Source organism: Musca autumnalis, unplaced genomic scaffold (genome assembly GCF_047663935.1).
Source record: "Musca autumnalis isolate F117 unplaced genomic scaffold, ASM4766393v1 scaffold_3, whole genome shotgun sequence".
Lineage (NCBI taxonomy): Eukaryota > Metazoa > Arthropoda > Insecta > Diptera > Muscidae > Musca > Musca autumnalis.
The window spans coordinates 140,437,162-140,464,281 of NW_027411866.1; the positions used below are offsets into that span (position 1 = coordinate 140,437,162).

The window sequence follows — 27,120 nt, forward strand, 5'->3', positions numbered from 1 at the left end:
TATAGTTCGAAAATGGTGCTTTTGGGTCCACTACCTCCCCCCACAAAAATGTCATGATGAACAGAGCAACCCATTTGTCCATTGGCCATATCGGCCCAATCCTTAGCGAACTTCCCTCAAAAAAGTTAAATATTTTTATATAGACGCTTTTCGAGGAACATTTGGAAAATTTTTTCCTTGCAGTCCTACTAACACCGATATTATGTTTTTCGTTGTCAAGTCCATGCTTCCTGACATGGAAATGATTTGTGTGCACAATACCTATTAAAAGGAAAAAAACAATGCGGTTCTTTCCTTTAGGTACCTCCTTGTACCGCAGAATTCTGAAAAAAACTTAAATACATAATTTGGGGCTAAAATAATGGCCGATATTCGATCTGTACATAGGTGAAAGTTCGTTTGAGACAGAGATAAGGCTAAATTTACAATACATATTTGCATTTTTCGATCCTTAAAACAGTTCAACTGCAAAGAGAATGACGAGATTTCGGTCTTTCTACAAGTAAAAGGCTTACATTCTGCCTCTTCCAAAACGTTGCGTATTTTCTGTTTGCAGGAATATTGTGGTTTAAACATTTTTCTAAAATAGTCGATCATTTTCCTTCGCATCCATATCGGAAAAAATTTAATTTTGTTTGTGTAACTGTGTAACTATTAATATTATTCACTAACCCCCATTATTGTATGTCTTCTTTTGTTGTTGATTGGATTTAACGGACAGATTTATAGCGTTCCGGTTAACTTAAAGTTAAAAGTGATCATTAAAATTCAAGGAGGACTTTCTTGACATACATTTTTAATGTTAAAATTATATTTTTATTTTGCGTTTTCAAATCCATCCAATAGTAAGAGAAGGCATGTAATAATGGCCCTATGAGTTTAGATTTGTGTTGTGAAAAATTCCCTAAACAGGCGCGTACAATTTAGCGGAAGTGTGTGGGGTACTAGTAGAAAAAGTTCAAGTTCGGAATATGATATGAACCAAATTGTTTATTTCTGAAATGCTAATGGAAAATAAGAGATATTTTTTTTACTTTTCCAGTATAATGAAGACGACGGGATATCAAATAAACATTGCGTGTAATAATGGCGAGGAAGATATAAAATATAATAAATTAAATTAACCTTTACTCCTTTGAATCAGTTCTATTGCAAATTAAAACAACTCTTTTACAATATACTACTATCTATTATTTATTTTCTATTTTTAATTCTGTATTATTTTTAAACATATTTTCGATCCTAAGTGCAGCTTGCTGTATTGCCAATAGACTTTTGGCGAGAGATTCAGTGGCATCAGCACTTCTTATTGCAGCATCAGCTTGAACTGCAGCAGCATCTGCTAGCCTCTTTAATATCTCATTCTGGGTTTTTGTTATTGACAAATGTTCTTCTGATATTTTGATTTGTTGGCGGATAAGTTCATTTTTCTCATCATCTGGACATTTGTTCTTCTTTGGTGAGGAGCATGGAGTGTCTTCGATTTGATCTGAAGTCATATGTTTTTTCTTCTTCTTCTTTTGTTTGCCCAAATTACTGGCCTTTTCTTCCTGGCTAAACTGATTATCAACAATTTGCGTTGGGGGTTCTGATATACAACTTTCATTATTTGCAGGTGGTGAGATCACAGAGTTCGATGTTTCGATAAAGGAAAAAGAACCATCTTCCAACATTTCCTCTTTCACAACAATTTCATCGTTGTCTTCATTGTAGGCAAGGGGATCACAATTTGAAACTGAACAACATGAAACTGAGGAGCATGTTATTGCTCTGGCAATAATTTCCTCCACCTTAGTTAAATCAGACATCCTATAGATACCACCATGACCCTCCAGAAGACTTTTCTTGTTGTCAGATAATTTTTTCTTGGTTCTAGATTTCAAATCAGCCCACGTCTGCAACAAATAAAAAAAAACATATAAGGAGAAATTAAAAAAATGTCCTACTGGTAACCCCGAAATGGTGGAGGGTGCAATGGAACAAACGAAGCAAACGACACATACCTTTTTCCATTCTGCAAGTGAGCGTGTTGGGGGACCAATGGAATTAAGTTTAATTGTTATCTCCCTCCAACATTTTTCTATGTATGGCCTATTGCTGTTACATACGGGTATCCCCTTTGCTATTTCCGGATGTTTTTCCATATATAGAACCAATGTTTTCATTTGATATCCTGTGGTTTTCTTTATTCTGGAAAAGCATAAACAAGCCGGGTAATATTTGTATTTACGTACACAGTAAAATCACAATAATTCGTATCCCAATAACTACAATGGCTTTTCTTTCCTTTAACCACCCATCCCAGAAAAGTTTGAAATGTCTTAAAAACTTGACCGATGGCCCCAACTATGTACAAAAATATAATTTTTAAGGGAATTATGGGTATTTTTGGGACTTTCAAGTGCCATATCCCGGGAAGTATACATTTCCCAGAAGAAAATAATATATCGTTGGAGTCAGTACAAAAACAAGTAAAAAAGTATCAGTCGGCTTTGCCGACAGAGATATGCCCTCAGACTGTGTATATTGAAACAATTTTTTTTTCCAACAAACGCATGTATTTAGGGAGTTTTAAAAATGTTGGGCGTTTGAATTGACAAAAATGTTGATTAGGATTTAATATCAAAAGTTTTGCGGAGGAGATACTAAAAAGAATGGATCTCCAGCCACTACATATGGTACCATAGGGGTTTTTTACAACTTCAAGGATGTTTGCTCAAGAAGTATGAACTTGCCCCTGAAACAACTTTTACCATCGCAATTGAGGCAGCAATGCAAGTTGCTTCAACAAAAATCAAAGTGATTCGAAAGCAGGTCTTAAAGTGAACATGTATCCGAAATTTTGGGTGGGAGGTACCGGATGGAGTAGACAAATATAGTCCATATTTGAACCAGATCTATTAGGATGTGTAAAGTATGGACCAATTCGGCCACTCTCTTCAAGAGTTATCGAACGCACAATTTTTCCGAACATTTTTGAACTTTTGCGGGGGAGGTACCTGAAGGAGTGGACCGATATGGTTTATCTTCGAACTTAAACTATGTTTGGACAAAATATTACTAGGGCCAAACTTTGGACCGAATCGGCAGACCTGTTCGAGAGTTATTTTGCCCTCCAACCTCGTCACACGGTGTCATAGGGTTTTTTTTGCAACTTTCAGGCTATTTTCTCAGGAAGTATGGACTTGCCCCTGATGAAACTTATACCGTCGTATGGAGGGCAGTGAATACAAGTTGCTAAAGCAAAAATCAAAGCGATTCGAGAGATGTTCCTAAACTGAACTTTTCCAAAATTTTGTGTGGGAGGTACCCGACGGAGTGGACCGATTGAGTCCATATTAAAACCTGATCTAAGTCGGGTACACGCTCCACGATGAGCAAAATATAGACCAAATCGGTTACATCCTTCAAGAGTTATCGTGCGTACAAATTTTCCGAACATTTTCGAACTTTTGTGGGGGAGGTACCGGAAGGAGTGGACCGATATAGCTCATCTTCGAACTTAAACTAAGTTTGGACAAAATATTACGAAAGCCAAAATTTTAACCGAATCGGTTCATCCCTTCGAGAGTTATCCTGCGCTCCAGCCAGCCAGACAGACGGACGGACATTGCTCAATCGACTCCAAATTGTCTGAAACACATTTCGTCCAAACATACTTGGGGTCTAAAACCATTATTTCGATGAGGCACATTTTGCCCGTATGAAAGTGTATATACCCTTCATAGCCTAAAGGCTGAGGGTATAAAAAATACTTGAAATGTTTTTTTTTTAATTCTTCCGAGAGGGTTTGTTAAAGGAAATGCTTTCCACGAATTATTATAGCAATTCTACTGTATATGTGACATATCACTCATGTTCAACAAAAGGGTAGTAACTCAAAATTTTCTATTTTTCAGTACATTACATACGTAGTTATGGGTACATTACACGATATGTTTTTTTACATATGGGTTGTTACTTTTTATATACAAAGTGACAACATAATGCTAAATAACAAATAGTGTAAAGAAAGTAGCCATTACTCTGAAAACTTGAAGAGTGGCATAACGGTAGGTCCGTGTTTAGACACACAAATTTTACGGGAAAGTAAATTCAGTTTTTGGGCAATAGGGGGTAGGAAAGAGTATTGAGGAGCTCTTTCCTCTCCGCTCTCTCCCAAAAAACTCAATTTACTTTCCCGATAAATTTGTGTGTCTAAACACAGACTAGGGTAGGCAAAGTAATGGATTATTTTTACAGTGGATGGAGTTGAAGTTTTTTATCGTTTTTTTTTAATAAAAAGTAAAAATTTCACTATTTTGATTTAATACCCTTTCGATGAACAAATGAGAAATGAACCGGAACTTACCTTTTATTTTTCATTGCTTTTAAGAAATGATTTCTTTCTCTTGGTCCTTTTATATTTCAAACTTGTTTACGGTGTAAAGTCAAACTTGTTAGATTGGGACTAATTTTAATAAATAGGTGATAAATTAACAAATTAAATTAACAAAAAAACTTATGGTGGAAGATCCAATTATTGTTACGTTTCCTATCGAGCTGTAACTCTGTTATGCGATTCTCTAACTCATTTTCGATGACATGGAAATGAAAAGATTGGAAGAAAGGCATGTAACGTACAAATAGTTTACAAAAAATTGTAGGGGGGTTGCCAAATTTCATAATTTTATTACATAGTAATTTCCAATAAGTTAAGTATTGCCTTTGCGGTTAAAATTGCTATCAATGTTGTTAAACTGAGGTTATACCCCGTTTATATATAACCGGATTTAACAAACCGACTGGGTTTTAAATGTCAATTCCATTGCTTATATTTCAAATAAATCTTCATAGAGAAGGTTAACCCTGCAAAAAGCTCTAATATAAACATCATATTACCTCCATCTATTGACAAATGTTAACAATTGAGTTTTCCTATCCTAATATAAGGTCTGTCTGGTTACCCTAAAATTTGTAAACTTGTACCAATTGTTGCTGGAAGTCGTCTGTTAACACAAAAAACCAGCAAAAGAGGGCGATGGGAGTGAGACATTTTGACAGTTCTTTCACTGAGAGTTTGCAAATTCTTGCTGGACAAATTTCTTCTAGCAAGCACTAGCAATTCTTCTTCTTCCTGAAAACAGTCAATCATCTGTTTTTAGTTTTTTGTTGATTTATGTGTGTGAAAATTAAAAACTATTTTATTGTGATTGCTTGCTGGTTTTTGCTGGAAGGTGTCTGTTTACTTTTTACAATTTTCTAGCAAAAGTAAATAAAAACCCCTTACTCTATGAGAAAGTTCTTGCTGGGAAAGCAACCAGACAGACTTATAATTACTTTGTCATTATTAAATAAAAGTTAACAGCACTGTTACTATCGCAAGAACTATCAGGCATGTCACAGAAACCAATTTCGATCGAAAGTGGAATTGATTCTGTATTTAGCTTCTTCAGAAAACGAAACTTTTTTTCGAAATGAAACCACTTTTTGTTTCGCAAGTGGAATTGTATTTTTTGGAAGCATGTCACTTTAAAATAATGAAAACATTGTTTTATTAAAAAAATCACATTTAATTTCATATTAATTATCATTTTATTTAAAAAATTCGCAAATTTGCAGGCATGTCACAGAAACCAATTCGGATCGAAATTTAGCTTCTTCAGAAAACGAAATTTTTTTTCGGAATGAAAACACTTTTGTTTCCGCTAGTGGAATTGAATTTTTTTGGAAACATGTCACTTAAAACCACTCCAAAATTACATAAAAATAATAAAAATATTGTTTATTAACAAATCAAATTAATTTCGTACTTTTTTTTATCATTTTATTTAAAAAATTCCAAAATATCCATTATTTTTCAATTAATAGCTCTGTTCCTTTACGTACAAGAATCTTCAAGTTTTACCACTTTTTACTCGAAAAGCGTTCCCTTACTTCAGACACCATTCAATTTATATGGAAGCAGTTTACAACTTTTACCACTTTTGCCGGTTTTACGATTTTCAAAAGTAAAGGAACACACCAATTGAAACCAATTATTAGGTGTGTCTTTTTACGTGATAATTTGTAATAATTATTACGAAATGTTACTAAATGCTGTCTTTTTACACAAAAGTTCAGTAAAAGAGAGCGAAGTGAGAGAACAAGTTTGACAGTTGTTTGCTGAGAAATTGCTAAAAGTTGCTGAAAGAATTTTTCCCAGCAACCTTTAGCAAGTTCGATCAGCTGTTTTTTAATCATCTGCAAATGGTCAGCTGCTCAATGTTTATCTTATTTTTTGTGGAAAAATACTATAAATATTACGACTCAGGTTTATTTATTGATTATTTTATTAATATATTAATTATTTTCTACTTATTTTGCTTAAAATTGAAGAACTTTTTCATTGCTTTGGAGTTATTTTTTTGTTCATGCATTGGCGCCAATGTTTTTGTTTTGGTTATCAACTATTATCTTGCTAAAGTTTACTAAATGCTGTCTTTTTACTTTTTTCTCTATTTTCGTATCAAAGAGTAAAATCTCTCTTACTCTCTGAAAAGAAGTTACTGAATAATTATTACTGAAAAAGTAAAAAGACACAACTATTAACAAGCTATTACCATATAATTTTTTCGTTGTAAATTTGTACAAACTAAACAATTTGATATTACCATGACAGAACTACCAGGTAGTGGTATCACACCAGCTGATCGAATATGATAAGTCAAATTCCTTTATAAAAAAATGGTTTTTGTTATAATTTCCCCAACAACATAAAGAAAGTTTTGACATAACATATTCAAAATTTTACGACGCCACTACCTGGGCAGTTCTGCCATGGATATTACGAATGATAAATTGTGCCTCGATTACAGACAGAAATAATAGAAAAATTTAGAATCCAATAGAAATTAACTAATTTTTCGCTCAAAAAGGCTTTTTTAAACACAATAGCTTTGTTCCTTTACTTTTTTAATAGTAAAAGTAGCAAAAGAGAGAACTGTCAAAATTGCTCTCACATAGGAAATTTTGCACAAAAGTAAAGGAACGGAAAATAGTAGATCTGGCAGCAATGTAGAAAAAAACAAACATGGCTGACTAAAACAATAACAACAAACAAAATAAAAAATTATATTTTATTTCTCTTGTTTAATTTTTTTATTATACTTATTTTATTTCTTTTTATTTTGCTTTGACAGTGTCTTAATTGTCAAATAAATGTCAAAACACCAGTTTGACAGATTTTCCACTTTTTACACCACGCAATTTGTCGAGCAGAAAGTAGCAAAAAAGAGAAAACCATTTTGACATGCTCTCTCTTAAATTTTGCTTCAAGTTTTACTTCTTTTAGGGGTTAAGGAACGCTTTCCGAGTTAAAAATGGTAAAACTGGTAAAACATTAAGAAACTTGAACGTAATGGAACAAAGCTAATAATTTCACAATTCCCATTTCTACAGTACTCATGTGTTTTCGTTTTGTTTCTTTTGATTCCTCTAATATTGCCATATTTATACTAAATAATAAGATTTTCGGAATTCACCAAATCGATCGCAATCTGAAGAAGCTAAAACGAAAACGATGGATATGAAATTACGGAATCGAAACCATTTCGATCGGAATCTGTGACATGCCTGTATGATGCAATAACAAGGTGACCCTGTAAGCTACTAAATGTACCTTTGATAGAACTTTACGAGTAATTCGTGCAGGTTCTGGAACACGCATAGAAGAATTCCTACTCCAACATTTGTGTACAAAGCTCTGTTCCAGAAACTTTGAAATTTTTTTCAGTAATAAATTTGCTAATTTTACTATTGTTTTTACTATTTTTTTGATAACAAAGAAAAAATTGTTATCGTAGTAAAAAGTTGTAGATTCTTGCAGGTTCTGGAACAGGCATAGAAGAATTCCTACTCCAATATTTGTGTACAAAGCTCTGTTCCAGAAACTTTGAAGTTTTTTCAGTAATAAATTTGCAAAAAAAAAAATTCAAAAATATTAGATTTTCATATAGTAGAGTTCATATTCGTACACCCCTAAAAATTGAATAAAATCGTTAATAATTCCATATTTTATGTGTAGATATGAAACAATTGATGGGAATTACCATAATGTAAATTATTAATTTATTATTTCTGTTAGATTTTTTGTTTTATTCGACCTTTTCCATTAAATTTTGAAATAATAACAAGTTTGTCGAGCTTGATTCACTACTATTGTCGGCGGTAGAGTGCAATATTTACTCCCAACAATAGTAGTGAATCTACGTTAGTTTGTAAGAAATATTTGACGAAATTATTTTTACGTATATATTAACGCCTGATGATGCAATTAAATAATTGCGAAATATTGGGAATAAATGAAGAAATAAAACAAACAATTGTAATGACCTCAGGCTCATCAAACTTCTTATTATTTCAAAATTTATTAGTCCTAGTAATTTGCGATATGTCTTGACAATAAATGATTTTCGAAACGGTATTCTAAAACTTCAATACATTTTATGTAAAATATAAAACGAAACTTGCGATTTTTACCAAGTAGAAATCAAAAATGTGTTTACTTTCCCTTAGCCCGGATTACGTTTCTTTAAATTTCCAAACGCTGACAAATTTTATTTTCATATCGACGCCTCCAAACAATAGTATGCTAAGTCGACTTAGCATGTTTTCAAGTTCTTTACATTTTTACATTTTACGTCCTTTAACTTAAATTCTGTCAAATTTTGGTAATGATCGGTCAATCCGAACAGAAGTTATAAACAAATGTTTACTCAGAATAGTAGTGAAGGTCAAAGAAAACTGTAAACTTTGAGAGCTTCTCCTGCAAAACTCATTTTTCGGACTTAGCATACTATTATTTGGAGGTGTCGATATTAGACCTCGAATATTGTTGCAGAAGTACTGCTATTAGCTATATTCGGCCAAAATTCGGGAATTAATTGTCGTAGTTAATCATATCTACCATGGTGTAATGGTATGCACACCCGCCTTGCACGCTGAAGGTCGTGGGTTCGATTCCCTGACCAGCCAACATCAAAAAATTTCAACGGTGACAAAATACCCTTCTCGCTACCAAATCTGGATGGTATTGCCCTAAAACTTTCTTTGGAAGCCAAATACCTCGATGTTATCCTGGACCAACGTCTAAATTGGAAAAGGAACACTGAGGAGAGGGCTAAGAGAGGTTTTATGGCACTCTATTCCTGCAAGAACTCCATCGGTAACAGTTGGGGTCTCAAACCAAAGATCATACACTGGTTGTATGATACCGTGGTTCTCCCAATTCTTACCTATGGAGGGCTTGTCTGGTGGCATGCACTCGGGTACAGTGCACTTCTGTCCAAATTATCTAGTGTTCAAAGAGCCGCATCTCTGCTAATCTCTGGTGCCATTAGATGTACACCTCAAGCCGCCCTGAATGTGATACTGGATCTCCAACCTCTGGACATCACTATCAACTTTCAGGCGGCGAGGACGGCTTTCAGGCTTAGAGAGGCAGGTATGTGGCAGTGTTCACGATTTGGACATGCAAAGGTCCTCTTCCCCTTCACCGATTTACTTAAGTCCAGTGGACCCGATCACATCAGTGATTATATACCCACTGCACTCAACTTCAACCAAATTAACGCTACAATCCCAAGCAGAGATGCCTGGTCTAGTGGTAGCCCTCCTCTTAGCGGTATGGCCATCTACACAGACGGTTCAAAGATGGAGGATGGCACAGGTGCCGGGGTCTTCTGCGAAAACCCACAAATTAAGCAATCCTTCAAACTCAACGATAACTGCAGCGTCTTTCAGGCAGAGATTTTTTCAATTAGGAAATCAGCGGAGATGATCAAAGAACTTGGGAGTGTCCTTAAAGGACCGGTGACTATTTTTGTCGATAGTCAAGCGGCCCTTAAGGCTCTCAAGTCATGTACCATAAACTCAAAAGCTATCCTCGATTGCATAAACGCTCTGCTTGAAGTACGCGACATCGTTGATCTTTGCTGGGTTCCAGGACACAGTGATATAAAGGGAAACGAAGAGGCGGATGAACTAGCACGGGGTGGCTCTCAGTCGACTGACTTACCAGTTGAGTCATCTATCAGACCACCAAAGTGCTACTACATCCGGAAACTTCGCGGTTACTTCCTTGAGAAGCCGGGGCAAAGATGGCAAATGGAAACTGGCTGTAAGGTATCCAAGGCAATCTGGCCCAGCTATTCTCAGCATAGAACCAACTCTCTTTTCTCACTAAATAAGTTAGGGATAAAGACCATTGTAGGTCTCATTAACGGTCACAACATGGTCAGGTCCCTAACTTCTAGATGGGACAACAGTAGTGTAGACTACTGTAGGCTATGTCAAGATCCAGAAGAAACAGAGACGGTCGAATATCTACTACGTAGGCGCCCCTCATTACTCACGAGGAGACATCGATTCTTCGGTAGATATGAGATAAATACTCTGACTTTCTTCTCCGACATAGACCCCATCTACTTGTACCAATTTGCCAAAAATCTCACATGGCTGGCAAACAAAACTAATTAATCATTGTTTTTCTTTCTCCTTCACACAGGGGGATAGAAATCGGCTCAACACTGAACAACACCCTCAGCGTCAACACACCCACATCACATCCACTACATCAACATCTTTGCCACAATCACAGCAGCCGCCCATCCTTATCCATTACTCATCGCACCCATCACACCAAACCACTTTACATCAACAAACCGGCAATAGACCAACCACCTCATATTACTTCAGAATAAACCAGTCACCACTTTCAACACCCATCTTATAAATCAGCATCCATCATCATCACATCTAACCCACCAAAACCACTCTACAATTATAAACTTACATCCACCATCACAACCTCAACAACAACCTATAAACTCACATCCATCATCACAGCATCACCTACATACTCAACTTCACAACAAATCCGCAATAGTCCAGCATCTATCATCATCACATATAGCCCAACCACAACACACAGTTTCTTTAAGGATGATCACAATGGACCTCAAGGTCTCCGAGTGAAGTAGCTGCCAACAACGGTAGCTGCGCGTCCTAAAACCAAACCAAAACCAAACCAATGTAGGCGACATTTCCTGAGTAAAACTTTTCTAAAAGTGGTGTCTGTAAACTGTAGGTCCCATATCATTGAGCTAATATGAATCGGGGTGCACTCATTGATATGAGAGGAGTCTCCCTTGTCCCGTAATGGATATTTTTTCTTAAGTATTTCAAATATTCGTCCGAATTGTTTGTTATCGGAAAACAAAGACATAAATACAACTAAGACATGACAAAATGCATGCAACAAAAAAATGTTTACGAAACTTTGTATATAAACATTACCCTTAACAGGTTGCAGTTAATTCAAAATCGCAAGCAAGGAGGAACATTTCATGTAATGGTATCAGAAACGAAATTTGTGAATTCAAGGATCTATTCAAGAATAATTCTATGTCAACTGGATCGGTAAATTCGGTTAAATACGTAAAAATCATGGTAAAATGATTAATAGCCCGTTTTCACGGTACGTCGTTCGTGCTCTATTCGTTGTTCGACCCATAACTACGAATAAATTAGTTATTTCCCCACACAAAATTCTATGAACGAACGACGATTTTTATACGTTGTTCGATTAGAAATACGCTCTGAACGACGAATAAGTATGTCCCATCCCTAACAAATGAGAGAATTTATCGAAAAAATTAATTATGACATGTCTAAATTCAAAATTGAAAAATTTGTTATAAACACAAAAAATTTTAGAAAAAAGGATAAAGATGAATGAATATTAATGAACTAAACATTTTATATAGATGCAGAAGGTAGGTGGTTGTGTTTCTTTCTTAATTCCACACACATTTCTTGTCCATTAGTTCAAAATCGCGTAAAAAATCAGAAACAAAAAGGAAACAAATAACTGAAAGTCTGTATACACAAACATTGTTTTGACATGTCTTTCTCTCTCTTTAATTTTGAAAATAGAAACATATAAAAATATATTGAAAATACAAAATTATTCAGAATTTATGGAAAAAATGAATGAAATGTGTGTAGTTAAATATAGAAGATACATTTGAAGGAAAGTCTATTGCTTTTCCTATTCATTTAATGTAAATTTTATGTGTTTTCGGTTCAAATTTTCGTGAAAACAAGGAAACAAAAATGAAGGAAATTTTGTTTATGTTTCTGTTAATTACGAATGGTGTCGTGGAAACGGGTTAATTCGTGTACGTCGTTCGACAGGCGAACAACGTAATTGAAACGCTCGTGTGAACATGACATAAAGGTAGTCGCATCTCAAAAATGTATGTAGATGCAACTCTGTATATCTGTACGTTACCGTGTCAAATACAAAGCAAAACAAAAAATGAATGACATTTAATATCAAAAACAAAATATAATGATTTGTTATTTGTTTTTGAAAATACCAAAAGTAACAATTTATTATCCAAATATTTCAAAAAAGAGCAAAATATATGTATTTGTACATGCGTGCGACCCTTCAAATTCATTTGTGTTGCTGCAAATCTGATCTGATATTGGAATAGTCCTTTACGATGCCTACCAATGCCTGTGTTTGTGGATGCATGTTTCGAAGATGAAATCGCTTAAACCTGTATTTTGTTGGTAGGTCGAAATTGCAGAACATGAAAAAACAACAGATCCAATTTAGTCCACAAGGTCCTGCAGGGAACGTTATGGCTTGGAATCCGAGTTATGAAAGATGGTCACAGGATGGTTGGTACAAATTCAAGCGAGAGACCGTGGTATACTCGTCCGTCATGCATTCAGAAGGTCTGCAGAACATCAAAATTTTGTGCTGTGCCAAATCGCTTCAGTAGAGTTCCCATGCATTTCCTGAGTATTTCAGCCAGTTTATCAGTGGTGATAGATTATCCCTTCGGGAATGTTTTGGGAACATGCATATGTATGCGTATACATATGTAAATTAAACGGAACAATAAACCAATTTTGTTTTTTCTCAAAATATTTTATTATAACCAAATGAAGTTTAATTTACCCAGCGAAAAGTTTGCCTCCAAAGAGGCAGTTAAATGATATGTACAAGTGATTTGGAAGTGCATCAAATTATGCATTTTCACTCATGATTTTTACAAGGGAGTGACCCCGGAAAGAGGCACTCCATTGCACCGCATTTTAACTGATCCTTTGGCATTGCATTTTAACTGAACCTTTGGCACTGCATTTTAACTGACCCTTTGGCATTGCATTTTAACTGACCCTTTGGGGTAGAATAGGAGGCAGTCCAGAGCACGTGTTTTGAATAACAAAATAAAATGCATTTATTATTTGTGTAAAACAAAAATATTAATAACTTTATTAAATTAACACAAATTATGAAAATTCTCTATTGAATTCAATCGCAAACATGTGTGCTTCCTTCGCCCTTCATTTAATCCAAGCTTAAGTACTTTTGCTTCATCTGCTAAATGGGTTTGATATTGTCTTCCCATCACCAGTTAAGATTTCGACATGTACTCCAACAGCACTCCATTGGGAAATTTTCTTCTTGTGAGTTACCGGAAAAATGTTCACAAATTAAATATTATTTAGTTTGTATTAACAAATGTTTGGAAATGCTAACACGATTATCTCTTTTGGAGATGTATTCCGCTGCCTGTAGAGATGTACAAACTGATTTATGTACATGTAGGGATCTCTAACAACTGCTAATAAAATGTAGTGAACGGAGTGCCTTTTTCACGACTCCGTTTGCACTGCATGCGGATGCTGTTAAAGTGTGAGGAAATGGAGTGCCTTTTTCAAGACTCCGTTAAACTGCCTCCGGATGTTGTTAAAATGTGACGAATGGATGTGATTCTTTGGATTGCATCCAAATGCGGTTAAAATGTGAGGAATGGAGTGCCTTTTTCACGACTCCGTTTGAAGTGCATAAAAACATGCCGTGAAAGAACTAGTCTACATTGCACTACTTCCAATTTATTTTGCTGGGTTATATTAAGATAAAAGAAAAGCCTTACTAAAAATTTATATATAATCTTTTTCTAGCTTCTATGAGGTTTTAGTGAATATAATACGCTTTTTTGTGGTTAGGTTTCTATTCCTTATCCGTTCTCTCTGACCATTTGAGCCACATTCAAGAAATCTTCTTCAATAGCGCAGAATTCAAGGCATTAAGAAAATCCACATTTTCTCAATGTTGTCGGTGGTCGAGTTCTCATCCAACTGATTTGATTTAACAATTCAATAGAGTCATAAATTGTCTTTTTCTGGCCGATAATTTCTGGTAAAGAGAAACCAGTCCTCAACAATGTATCAGGTTGACAACTATTCAGGCCATAGAGAATTTGATGTAAATGGACACTTGAAACCAAATTGCTATGGACTCCTTGGTGATATTATCAACAGCAGGAAACGTTATAGTGGTCACCATCATGACTCGAGCTTAAAGGCAGATAATATTTGAACATGCTCACTAGCTTGAGACAATTATATTTGCGGTATTCCGTGGCAATATTCAATTGGTTAACTTGCAAAGATTTCTCTTCATTATTTGCCGAGGACTTACCGCTCCATTCAGTCAAATTATCGTTGAGTTTTTGTACCAATTCACGTAACTTAGCGCTACCAACCGCGGGAGCAGCGGTGAATACATTCACATTATAACGATCAAACAGAAAGAAAATATTGAACAAAACATTTTTATTTTCAATATTTTTTGTAAATGAAAATGACATTTGTGTACATGTTTACATTCAGTGTCAAATCCCGTTTGACAATGAACGTACTTCAAATTTGAAATTTGAAAAAAAAATTTTAAACAGTTGTGAGCATGAAACTACCTTTCTTCTTGTACCATGGTAAAAATGTATAAAAGAAAAAAATGTTATATCACCATATCGTGATATAACATTATGTTAAATTCAAAAGCCATTCACTGAAGAATGATAGCAAACAAAATGTCTTATCTTGTTGTATTTATGTCTTTGCGGAAAAATAAGTAAGAATTACTAGATTCTTGCAGTTCTGGAACAGAGCATTTATTTTTGTTAACAATTCCTTTGAAGTTCGCAATTTATTATTATATTTACAAAATTACTTAAGGCCTGCGTACATAAGCTGCCTTGCTTACTTCTGATAAAAGAATAAAAAAGAAAAGGGCAACCCAGTTCGAAATTTCCCCGGCCTTCTTTATTCTTTTATTTTTATTATGTCAAAAATGAAGCAGGAAAGCAAGGCAATCAGGCAGAGCAGCTTATGTACGCAGGCCTTTAAGTCTTATGCCAGACTATGAAAATGTTCATGTACGTGAAAATGAGTATAAGCAAGAAGGGGGTGAAACTCTGTACACAAGGTTCTGTAATCTGAAATTATTCTTTGTGTTTAAATTCATAACTCTCAAACCAATGTTAGTCCCAATTTACATTAGGCGAGTTTACTTGCGGCAATTGTTAGTTTGTAGGTGAGAGAGAGTGCTGAGAGGCAAAGGGTTACCATATGCCTCACCTCTCTCTCCTACAAAATGACAATTGCCGCAAGTAAACTCGCCCAATGTAAATTGGGACTAAAGCAATGAAAGTCCCAATTTACATTGGGCGAGTTTACTTGCGGCAATTGTCATTTTGTAGGAGAGAGAGATGAGGCATATGGTAACCCTTTGCCTCGCAGCACCCTCTCTCACCTACAAACTGACAATTGCCGCAAGTAAACTCGCCTAATGTAAATTGGGACAAAATAACAAAATTTTTCATTTGAATTCCTATACGCATGATACAATAAGAAGGTAGCATTATCAGCCCAGCTGATGGTAACATATGGTCTGTTCCTTTACTTTTAAAAATGGTAACAGTGGCAGAAAATGGTAAAAGTGGTAAACTGCTATCATATAAATCACAGTTTATACAGTTGGCCATTCAGAGTTCTGTTAACAACATTTGACAACAAACATAATAGATTGTTCATTATTGTGATTTGATTTCCTTTGTATTTTATGTATTTGACAGCAAACTACAAAGACGTATAGCAATAAAGACCCGAACAAATGCATTTTCCAAAAACATATGCTATTAGTTACACATTTTGGTTACAGATGGCTACACAACTCACTGGAATTGATAACAGCAATGCCAATCGTTTTTTATTCCCATTTCTCGCGGCAGAAAACATTAACGTCGTGTTTTGTGACTGAAATTTATTTCTTCACTATTTATTATTTTTTATTTAATAAAAAAACAAAAGTCAACGCCGTAAAATTTGAGTTTTAATGTTTTTCTTGTCAATATTCCAATGAGTAACAGTTTTCGTTTAACAGAATGTTGCTATGATATCATAGCAACAGAGGTTAACTCCCTCTACAGTTAATTTTTCACAATTGACTTTTCCTATCTTATAATATTGACATCTTTGCAAACTAAATAGTCAGGGCTAACTAGTTTGGGCTGAATGGCCAACTGTATAAACTGTGATATAAATTGTATGCTATTAAAAGTAAGGGAACACTTTACAGGTTAAAAATGGTAAGAAATGGTATCCTCAGGCACGTAAAGGAACAGAGCAATAATTTGTCAATTGCATTGAATTTATGTCAAATTTTGACATCTTATGTTACCAAAAACGGCAGTTGCTGCTACCTTCTTATTTTATCATGCATATACGTGTGTGGATGTCAATCAAATTTTAGAAGAAAATGACAAAGAGATTTCAATGAAAATGTTCATAGTCTGGCATAAGACTATGGGCCATTATTATATGTGTTATTTTACTATCTGATGGATTTGAAAACGCAAAATAAACCAAAATGGAGGCATTAAATATATAATTTTAACATTGAAAGTTAATGCCTCTATGAATTTCAATCATCTCTTTTAACTTTAAGTTCACCGGTACGCTATAAATCTGTTCGGTAAATCCAAAATAAAAGAAAAGAAAACTTATAATAACGGGGGTATGACTGTTTTAGCAAAATAACAGAAAATCGTAATTTTGGGGTAAAAATCATCATTTATCAATTTTTGACCAAAAAAATCTTCAAATCTGGCAGCCATATGTCTAACCTCTATATAGTCCATATTTACATTAGGCAATTTTCCTTGCGGCAGGCAATTAGGTCTGTTCGTTTTATTTAATTTGTGTTTAATAATTTGTACAAATTTGTACAAGTCCAATAACTTCTTGAAATCGACTAAGGTCTTTTGAATTGTACTGTAGAGTAAAGGAACAACATCCAGTAACAATTTGTACAAATTGTCAGTTTGTTGGTGAGAGAGGGTGTTGAGAGGCAAAGGGTTACCATATGCCTCACCTCTCTCTCCATCAAACCGACAATTGCCGAAAGGAAAATTGCCTAATGTACATATGGACATATGGACAAAGCATGGCAAATCTAAATTGAGGCTTAAAGTACGGTTACATTTGAGAGCTTAAATTTCCTTTAGCGGCACCTATGGTAGGAAGACAATTTCTTCACCACAGGTAGCGCTTTCTATTCTGATTCCAACGATGTATAATTTTTGTTCCGGAAACGTATTTTGTTCCCATACCCCAGATTTGCACCTGTCCATAGGGAAAAGTTCTTAATCGCCGACCGAAGGCCGGCTACTTAGAGAAAAATTTACAATTTAAAAGAAATATTGTTCCTATTTGCGAGATTTGCACCTGTCCATAGGGGACATTTTTTAATCTCCGGTCGAAGGCCGACTACTTAGGGAAAAATTTACAATTTAAAAGAAATTTTGTTCCCATTCCCGAGATTTCCAGCTGTCTACAGAAGAACTTTCGAGGCCTTTATCTCGGGGAGTATACATTTCCGGGACAAAAATGCAGGGTGGTGAAAATGCCGTATTTTTCCGCCAGGTGCCGCTAAAGGAAATTTGTTCCATTCAATTTTCAATTCCATTGCATATACCTCAAACGAAATCCACTAGAATTCAGATGAGTTTCTAAAGGCCTGCGTACATAAGCTGCCTTGCCTGCTTACCTTGCTTACTTCTGATAAAAGAATAAAAAAGAAAAGGGCAACCCAGTTCGAAATTTCATCGGCCTTCTTTATTCTTTTATTTTTATTATGTCAAAAATGAAGCAGGAAAGCAAGGCAATCAGGCAGAGCAGCTTATGTACGCAGGCCTTAAGACCTTGGTACATAAGCTGCCTCGCCGGATTGCCTTGCTTTCCTGCTTCATTTCTGACATAATAAAAATAAAAGAATAAAGAAGGCCGAGCTAATTTCAGACTGGGTTGCCCTTTTCTTTTTTATTCTTTTATCAGAAGCAAGCAAGGTAAGTAGGCCAGGCAGCTTATGTACGCAGGCCTTTGGTTCCTTATGGGTACTTTACACGATATGTTTTTTACATATGAGTTGTCACTTTGCATATACATTTTGTATGGCAGAAGTGACAACTCATATGTAAAAAACATACCGTGTAAAGTACCCCTTACGTGGCAGTTGTTGCCACTTTTTAATCGAAAAGTGTTTTCTCACTTCAAAAGCATACTATTTAAATTAGATCAGTTCACCAGAGTTGGGCAATCTAGTTCCCGGAGCGGATCGATGCTTCTAGTTCCTTTTCCCAAAAGGAACTAGTTCCTTAATATAGTTCCATAGTTACGAGACCGATATAGTTCAACGAATCTTTCTCTTTCATCGTTTTTTTCGTTACAAATAGTTCCGAGACCGAAATAGTTCAACGAATTTTTCTTTTTCGTCTCTCTGTTTTGTTTCCTTTGTTCCAAATAGTTCCGAGACCGAAATGTTTTCATGGTTTGGTGGATGAATGACATAAAATAAATTGCTGCGAAAAAACAGCAACAGCAAAAAGTTCGACGTAGGTTTTAAATTAGAGGAACAAGAAGCTATATAAACTAACGGGACTGTATAAACGCAAGAACTGGATATAGTTCCAATTGTTCCTTGTCCGGAATAGTTCCTTGGAACAAGTTCGTTCCGGAAATACACATCTCTACAGTTCATCGCTATCACAATTTTTCTATCACATATAAAGTCCTAACAGCATTTGGGACAAGGAAAATGAGGGGGCAGCAAGAAAACAATAACTCTCTATGAAGCTCTCCCACGAAGAAACTATAAATTGCCAAAACTAAAGTTGGCTTAGTAAATTAAGGAAAAAATTGAATGTCAGTGAAATAAACAAAGATGCATATTATTTCTCTGTTTACGTCCAGGACGGTCACAACAAAATCAAAATGTTTTTCTTTGCTTTCATTTTGTTGTTTTGTTCGTTAGTACATATTTCATTTTGGAATGGATACATGTGGCAAGCATGCAAATGAAAACTATGGCAGCACCAAACACGTCACATTTCTTCTTCGCATGTGTATGTACATAATATTTGTGATTTGTATATTTTCACTTTTTTTCTTAATGCACAATATAATTATTAATAAGAAAAAAACTATTTCGGCAAACTAAATTTATCTTATTAGGTGCTATTTAATATCTCTCACTTGTTTATGGTCACAAATTAAACATTTAAACTATGCTTTTGATGAGGATATAAGAACTCCACCTCAATTTTTCAAATGTATTTTATTTGTTATATATCCTGTTTAAACACAATCTTCGCATAAAAATCTATCAAACTGATATTAAATTTCAATATTATAATCGATTTAACCGTACATTTGACAAATTGAAGCCGTTTTTTATTAACTAAAAATATCTTCGAACGTCTGCGATTAAAATTTCTCCGTATACTATTTTTTCAGTATTTAAGCGAAATTAGAACGAAAAGAAAATTAGAAAAAACAATGGAATACGTAAAGAATGATAAATGTCAGTTGCTGTCAAATTCGTCGATAAAGATGAGCATAAAGAAAAGTCGAATAGTAACATAAATGCTCTCTGTTTACGTCTATGGTAATAAAAACAAAGTAAAAAATATGAAAAAAAGAGATACATGCTTTGTGAAAGAATCTAAATTTTAGATTCTAAAATATTCCAATTCATTTGAAACCCCTGAAATGAAATAAAAGTTACTTACATATGTAACTTTTAATTGCCTTATATCGCGATGTATGGAATGGACTTTCCCAACAAAAAACGGTTTTGACCAAAATCAAGACCCCAAGAGATACTTGCGGTAAATCTATATATACAAAGTATTGCAAGTTTCTACAAATTCACTAACTATTGTGCCAGACATTAAACATATCACGTGAAAATATGTTAGCTTTTAGGATACACAAGACATAATCAGCTTTATGCTTAACGAAAATTCCGCGTGAGTTGTGTCTTCCGCCGTTTTAACTTAAAGGAGGGAGTGAGAAAACTCACAGGGGATTTACGTTCAGAATAACCCCCAATAATGCTCTTCGAATTGTCATTTCTTTGCACCGTATTTCAATTTCGAGTCAAAACGTACATATTTTAATTTAGATCATATTTTACACATCAGTTTTATTAATTCCCCCACAACTTGTACATTTATACTATTACCTAATAAACGATATTTTTGACGATTTGTAGTACCACTGGGAAATTGAAATGTGTCTGGAAAACACATTAACCTAGAAACTTCACGAGGTGTAAAATAACGTAGATTTAGTTTTTGCAGCAGATCCCAATATTCTGGTTTTTCACAACTCTTTGCGTCATCCATAGCTTTCAATTTGGCAAAAGTGTTTTGCATTTCGTTCAAACTCAAAGGGCAAAACACCGAACCAGTTCCCTCACAGTAGTGTGTATAGGCTTTGGTAAAACACATTGTATTTGTGGCATCTCGTGTAACAATATCCATTAACCACACTCTCTTCCTTAATACTTTTTCATCTAAATGCAATTCTTTCGGAATGGCTTCTTCCAACAATGATGAAAGTGATTTTGTTTGAAATTTACTTTGCGTATCTTCAACAGGTAAGGAAGTTAAAATTGATCCACCAGGAAAACTAAAGTCATTTTCCTTTCTTGCTATACAATAATAACGATGTCTTGTATTGGGTACACCCATAATTGTGGGTGTTAGAATAAATTCACGATAATAAAATCCCGATTTTTCTAAAGCCTCTACATATTTTGTTCTTGCCATGGACTCTTCGAAACCCTTCACATTTTCCATCAGAATATATTGCACAGACTGACACATTGGCAACAATTCACAAATATGATTCAGGGCATCCGATCGATTGTCTTCTATATCACGTTTCTGCCCAACGCGCGTGTGGGGTTGGCAAGGTGGCGACATCAAAATCGCATTGATTTGGAGCTTTTCAATAGTTTTAACGCTTAATTTTTGTATATTATTATTCATGACTGGTGTTTGTGGGTGATTATAAGCATATACCACATTAGCCACGGTGTTTATGTCCATTGCTGCACACACCTTTCCTTCGAGTTGGGAGTCTATAAATGAGAACAATATCATTATGGATCTTCTTATTATTCTTCTAAATGGATAACTTACATTCAAATGCATAGTGCATTCCTCCAATACCACTAAAAAGTTCCAATATTTTCAATTCCATACTAATAAACAAACTCCAATTAAAATAATAAAACAGTACACGCGACGAACCGTCAAAAATATAAATCTCTCTAACAGCTGATATTTGTTTTTGTTTACATTTGCATTACTTCTTAGGTGGCTTGCTAACATTTCAAATTCATAGCTTTGTTCCTTTACTTTTTTAATGGTAAAAGAGAAAAGTGTCAAAATTGCTCTCTCATGAACATTTTTACCAGAAAAGTAAAGGAACGGAAAATGGTAGATGTGTCAAAAAGAAACATAAAAAAATCAATTTTCGTCTTTTATTTCACAATTTTTAATTTAGTTTTGTCAGCGTTCGACTTTTTCTTCTGTTTTTCGTACATTTTTTTTTTCATTGTGAAATAATCGTCAAACAAAAGTCGAAAAATCAGTTCTGACATTTTTTACCTGCAGAAATTTTGCTGGTAGCCTGTGGTAGAAGAGAAAGCCATTTTCGCTCTCTCCACTCTCACTCTCTAAAAAATTGCTTCCAGTTTTGCCACTTTTCGGGGTTAAGGAACGCTTTGGAGGTTAAAAATGGTAACAAATGGTTAAAATGGTAACCTCAGGTAAGTAAAGGAACACAGCTCATGCAAGCATGTCGGCAAGCGTCTGTTTGTTGGAGAGACAAGTCCCGGTCCACAATAACTAGGCGTTTACACCAGACAATTTGTCTTCAAATACAACTTTGATTTACACATACATATGTACATTTGTCGACTGTCCATTTTTGCCAGGCAGTCGGGTTAACAAATTTTTGACATTTTTGTAAAAATAAAGCTGAAAACACATCCAACGTTTGTGTAAATTTTTGTGTCATTTCTGGTAGAAGAATAAGGAAAAGTTGAAACTGGGCAGCACTTTGCCTTTTATTCATAAAACCAGAAATGACACTAAAGGCCTGCGTACATAAGCTGCCTTGCCTGCTTACCTTGCTTACTCCTGATAAAAGAATAAAAAAAGGGCAACCCAGTTCGAAATTTCCTCTGCCTTCTTTATTCTTTTATTTTTATTATGTCAAAAATGAAGCAGGAAAGGAATTCAATCAGGCAGAGCAGCTTATGTACGCAGGCCTTAAACTTTTCCAACGTTTGTGTAAATTTTTGTGTCATTTCTGGTAGAAGAATAAGGAAAAGTTGAAACTGGGCAGCACTTTGCCTTTTATTCATAAAACCAGAAATGACACTAAAGGCCTGCGTACATAAGCTGCCTTGCCTGCTTACCTTGCTTACTCCTGATAAAAGAATAAAAAAAAGGGCAACCCAGTTCGAAATTTCCTCTGCCTTCTTTATTCTTTTATTTTTATTATGTCAAAAATGAAGCAGGAAAGGAAGGCAATCAGGCAGAGTAGCTTATGTACGCAGGCCTTAAACTTTTCTCAAACGTTGGATGAGTTTTTTGACATTTTTGTAAAAATAAAGCTGAAAACACATCCAACGTTTGTGTAAAATTTTGTGTCATTTCTGGTAGAAGAATAAGGAAAAGTTGAAACTGGGCAGCACTTTGCCTTTTATTCATAAAACCAGAAATGACACTAAACTTTTCTCAAACGTTGGATGAGTTTTCAGCTTAAGTAGCATAGTCGAAGGTCACACTAGAGTGGTTTCACTGAAACTTTTAGGTATTTATATATCGAGTTCCCCACTACAGCAACTTTATGATATCACTCTACTGTGAAACTCGACCTAGGAACACTTGTTTTCATGAAATTGTTTCAATGAAACTCTCTACTGTGACCTTCGACATAAATGGTCTGTTCCTTTACTTTTAAAAGTGGTAAAACCGGCAAAAGTAGCAAAAGTTGTAAACTGCTCCCATATGAATTGTATGGTGTCTGAAGTAAAGGAACGCTTTTCGAGTAAAAAGGTGTAAAACTTGTAATTGAAAATGAAATTCACACACATTCTTCTTTCGGCATACAGAAACAGACTGTAAATATTTTATGGTACCAAATTTCGAGTTTTTATATTTCATGAGTAGATCTCAACTCGAAGGAAAGTTGTGTGCATCAATGGACATAAACACCGTGGCTAATGTGGTATATACTTATAATCACCCACAAACACCAGTCATAAATAATAATATACAAATTTAAACGTTAAAACTATTGAAAAAGGCACAAATCAATGCGATTTTGATGTCACCACCATGCCAAACCCCCACACGCGCGTTGGACAGAAATGTGACATAGAAGACAATCGATCAGATGCACTGAATCATATTTGTGAATTGTTGCCTATGTGTCAGTCTGTGCAATATATTCTGATGGAAAATGTGAAGGGTTTCGGAGAATCCATGACAAGAACAAAATATGCAGAGGCTTTTGAAGAATCGGGATTTTATTGTCGTGAATTTATTCTAACACCACAACTATGGGTGTACCCAATACAAGACATCGTTATTATTGTATATCAAGAAAGGAAAAGTGACTTCAGTTTCCTGGTGGACCAATCTTAACTTCTTTACCTGTTGTAGACATGCAAAGTAAATTTCAAACCAAATCACTTTCATCATTGTTGGAAGAAGCCTTTCCGCAAGAATTCCATTTAGATGAAAAAGTATTAAGGAAGAGAGTGTGGTTAATGGATATTTGTTGGAAAAGTCCATTCCATATATAATAGACAATTAAAAGTTCCAAAAGTCGATGGTCAGACTAGCAAGGTTTCTTGAAACTAATTTCGTTAAAATTTCTTTTCAAGTTTCGCTAGTGTCCACACACATTAACGTGAAATTTCAGATTTTTTCGTGTCCTCTTTATTTTACCATTCGCGTTTGTTGTGTTTCTCATACCAATAAAAACAAAACAAACATAAATAAACTAAAAACAGCACAAAATAATTAACATTTATAATTAAATTAATATTTATACATAGTTAAATTTTCACTATTTTATAATTTAATGTTTTTATTAAATCTTTTTATGCTTGCTTTGTTCTTATCGTTTGCTTGAGAAAATAAAAATGAAAGAAAAAATCTTGCTACGAACAACAAGAAGCGGCAACACAACAAACACAGAAAACCATGTACATGGTTTTCACTACTTAATACCCCTCGCCTATAAACTTGTCGTCGCCATGTTGAAATCGTGCTAGTCTGACCATCGACTAAGTAATAGTACTTTTATATATAACCGGATTTAACAAATCCACTGGCTTTCATATTTCAATTTAATTGCTTATATTTGAAATAATTCCTTATAAAGAAGGTTAACCCTACAAAAAACTATAATATAAACAGGCTCAAACTTTGATTTCATTTCAGGGGTTTCAAATGAATGGAATATTTTATATTCTTTCACAAAACACGGACATCTTTTTTCATATTTTCTACTTTGATTTTATTACCATAGACGTAAATAGTACGTTTACATTTACGAATTCGAGTGGATTTCAACAGTCAATTCCTTGGAATATGCCCAGCAAAACATTTTGGAAGTTGTGCAATTGGTGTTATGATTTCACAACATCTTTCGATGTAGTCCAACAGAGTTATGAAAAATGCACTCCGTTCGATATATTTTATAAGCAGTTGCTGTAGAGATCCCTACAGAAAAAAACAGTTGATTGATCCCTACAAATTTCTTCTCAAAAATAAGCAAGAGTGTATACTTTACGAAGAATTTGTTATAAGGTAAAGAAATAAAAACTTAAGTTGCGAACGTTTTTGCCGTATTTCACGAAACCGAAATTTTTAATGGAGTGGAGTCCATGTCGAAAGCTGAACTAGTGATGGGAAGGCAACATAAAAAACTTACCACTACTAATGCACGAAACATTAGCTTTGTTCCCGTCCTTTTTATAGTAAAACTCGTAAAATAAAGAGAGAAAAGTTTTTGTCACACAAAAGTTTTTTCAAAAAGTTCGGGAACGCAAAAATGGAAAAACGTCAAAAAAAGCTGGAACAAATGTCAAAGTCTGCGTACCAGCCAATCAAACGCCGGCATCCATGTTACTATTTTTTACATGCTCAAATTTGTCGAGTAAAAAGTTTTTAAAGAGAGCGTCATTCAGCGCCATTTTTGTTTAAAGAGAAGTGAACACTTTACAACTTTTTTGTTTACGGGAACAGGTATTCTGGTAAAATGTGTAAAAGTCGAAAAAATTTTAAAAACTTTTTAGTTCTGGAACAAAGCTATTATGAGCATCGATGTTATAAACTCTTAAAATCGAAAACACATCTGACGTTTAATCAAAGTTTTGCAACATTTCTTTTTTAAGAATAACGCCGAAAACACGTCCAATCTTTCAGTAAAAATTGATGTCATTTCTCATAAAATAATAAACGTAAGGGGAATGGAAATGGAAAAAATTGCCCCAAAACTCGCCTATTGTAAATCGGGACTAACAACAATGTTATTTTCATAGTTTCCATAACACAGTAGTTTTTTATTTCCAATTTATGTTATTATTCTTTTTGATTACTTCTTAAAGGAGTTTATACAGTTTTTATACCCTCCACCATAGGATGGGGGTATATTAAGTTTGTCACTACGTTTGTAACTACTCGAAATAATCATTGTAGACCCCACAAACTATATATATTCTTCATCAGCGTGCAATTCTACATCGATATAGCCATGTCCGTCCGTCTGTCCGTCTGTGGAAATCACTCTAGCGTCCGAACGGATTGACGTAGGTGGATGAAATTTTGGAAAAATCTATTATTTGTACGTAGGACTTTTGATATTGAAAGCGGGCTATGTAGGTCCACGCTTTCGTATAGCCCCCATACAAAATGACGCGTGACGCGTCGTCGTTTTATAGAATTTTCAAGATATTTGTCCCATTTCACCACCGAATTGGTTGTCATTTGGTATTTTGTGTCCCCAGAGGCCAAAAAACATTCCTACCAAAGTTGGTTTATATAGGTCCACGTTTTGGTATAGCCCCCATATAACGCCCCATATAAAGTACGCGTCATTTTAATATATTTTGAATGTATTAGTCCCATTTGACAACAGAATCGATTGTAACTTTGTATTTTGTGTTTCCAGAGGCTAAGAAACATTTCTACCATAAAATTTGTATATGGTTCCTCGTTTTGATATAGCCCCGATAGGACGAGATCTCCTGATTTTCGGTATTTTGAAGGTTGTGGCCACGTTAATCCACCGAAATGGCTGAAATTTGTGGTGGAGGGTATAAAAAGTACGGGCCGACCGAACATAACGGTTTTCTTACTTGTTATTTCATTAAAGCTTATAGCTTCTTATATTTAACTTCGACTAATTTTTGTAAGGTACTTTTAAGATTATTGATAGCCTCGATGTTGATGCGTTCGATTTTTTCCTACTGCAGCAAGGACATTTTAAGTCTGTCTGGTTACTTTCCCAGCAAGAACTTTCTCAGAGAGTAACTAGGCGTTTACACCAGACGGTTTGTCTTCAAATACAACTCTGATTTACTAACACATGCATACATTTGTCGTTTGTCTCTCAGCTGTCCATCAGTTTTTCACAGACAGCCGGGTTGACAAATTTTTGACATTTTTGTGAAAAAGAAGTGAGATGATAATTCAAATGTGCTGAAAACAAAAGAATATGTACAAAACAAAATATGTGAATGGAAAACAAAAAGAAATCGGTGATTTTCATTCATAATTTTACAACTGTTTTCGCAGTTGTCTGGACGCTTACGTCACACAGGCAAGTTGTGGGATTTTGACAATCAATACATGAAGTCAACTG

General features: G+C 34.8%; 3 protein-coding genes across 5 annotated transcripts in view; all 3 read right to left on the reverse strand.

The window, feature by feature from the left end:
* Positions 1 to 19,664, reverse strand: part of HERC2 (E3 ubiquitin-protein ligase HERC2) — a 55,422-nt gene extending 35,758 nt beyond the window's left edge. The window contains exon 1 of the mRNA XM_073974557.1: positions 19,592 to 19,664. The gene's annotated coding sequence lies outside the window, so the exon portion shown is untranslated. The remainder of the gene's footprint in view (positions 1 to 19,591) is intronic.
* Positions 1,169 to 19,677, reverse strand: LOC141397816 (uncharacterized). Of its 3 annotated transcripts, none has more exons than XM_073974558.1 (4): positions 19,417 to 19,677; positions 4,352 to 4,450; positions 2,004 to 2,190; positions 1,169 to 1,895 (listed from the first exon to the last, which is right to left on the reverse strand). In XM_073974558.1, the coding sequence occupies exons 2-4, from the start codon at positions 4,363 to 4,365 to the stop codon at positions 1,191 to 1,193; spliced, it is 906 nt and encodes a 301-aa protein (XP_073830659.1). In that variant the 5' UTR covers positions 4,366 to 4,450; positions 19,417 to 19,677; the 3' UTR covers positions 1,169 to 1,190. The 3 variants fall into 3 exon arrangements, with proteins under 3 accessions (XP_073830659.1, XP_073830660.1, XP_073830661.1); XM_073974559.1 differs by having other exon boundaries at positions 19,479 to 19,662; XM_073974560.1 differs by lacking the exon at positions 19,417 to 19,677 and adding an exon at positions 18,447 to 18,743.
* A 659-nt stretch (positions 19,678 to 20,336) lies between these two features.
* Mt2 (tRNA (cytosine(38)-C(5))-methyltransferase) lies at positions 20,337 to 21,503 on the reverse strand. Its single transcript, XM_073979599.1, has 2 exons — positions 21,372 to 21,503; positions 20,337 to 21,310 (listed from the first exon to the last, which is right to left on the reverse strand). Exons 1-2 carry the CDS (start codon positions 21,430 to 21,432, stop codon positions 20,349 to 20,351), a joined length of 1,023 nt encoding a protein of 340 aa, XP_073835700.1. The 5' UTR covers positions 21,433 to 21,503; the 3' UTR covers positions 20,337 to 20,348.
* Between the last annotated feature and the right edge of the window lie 5,617 nt (positions 21,504 to 27,120).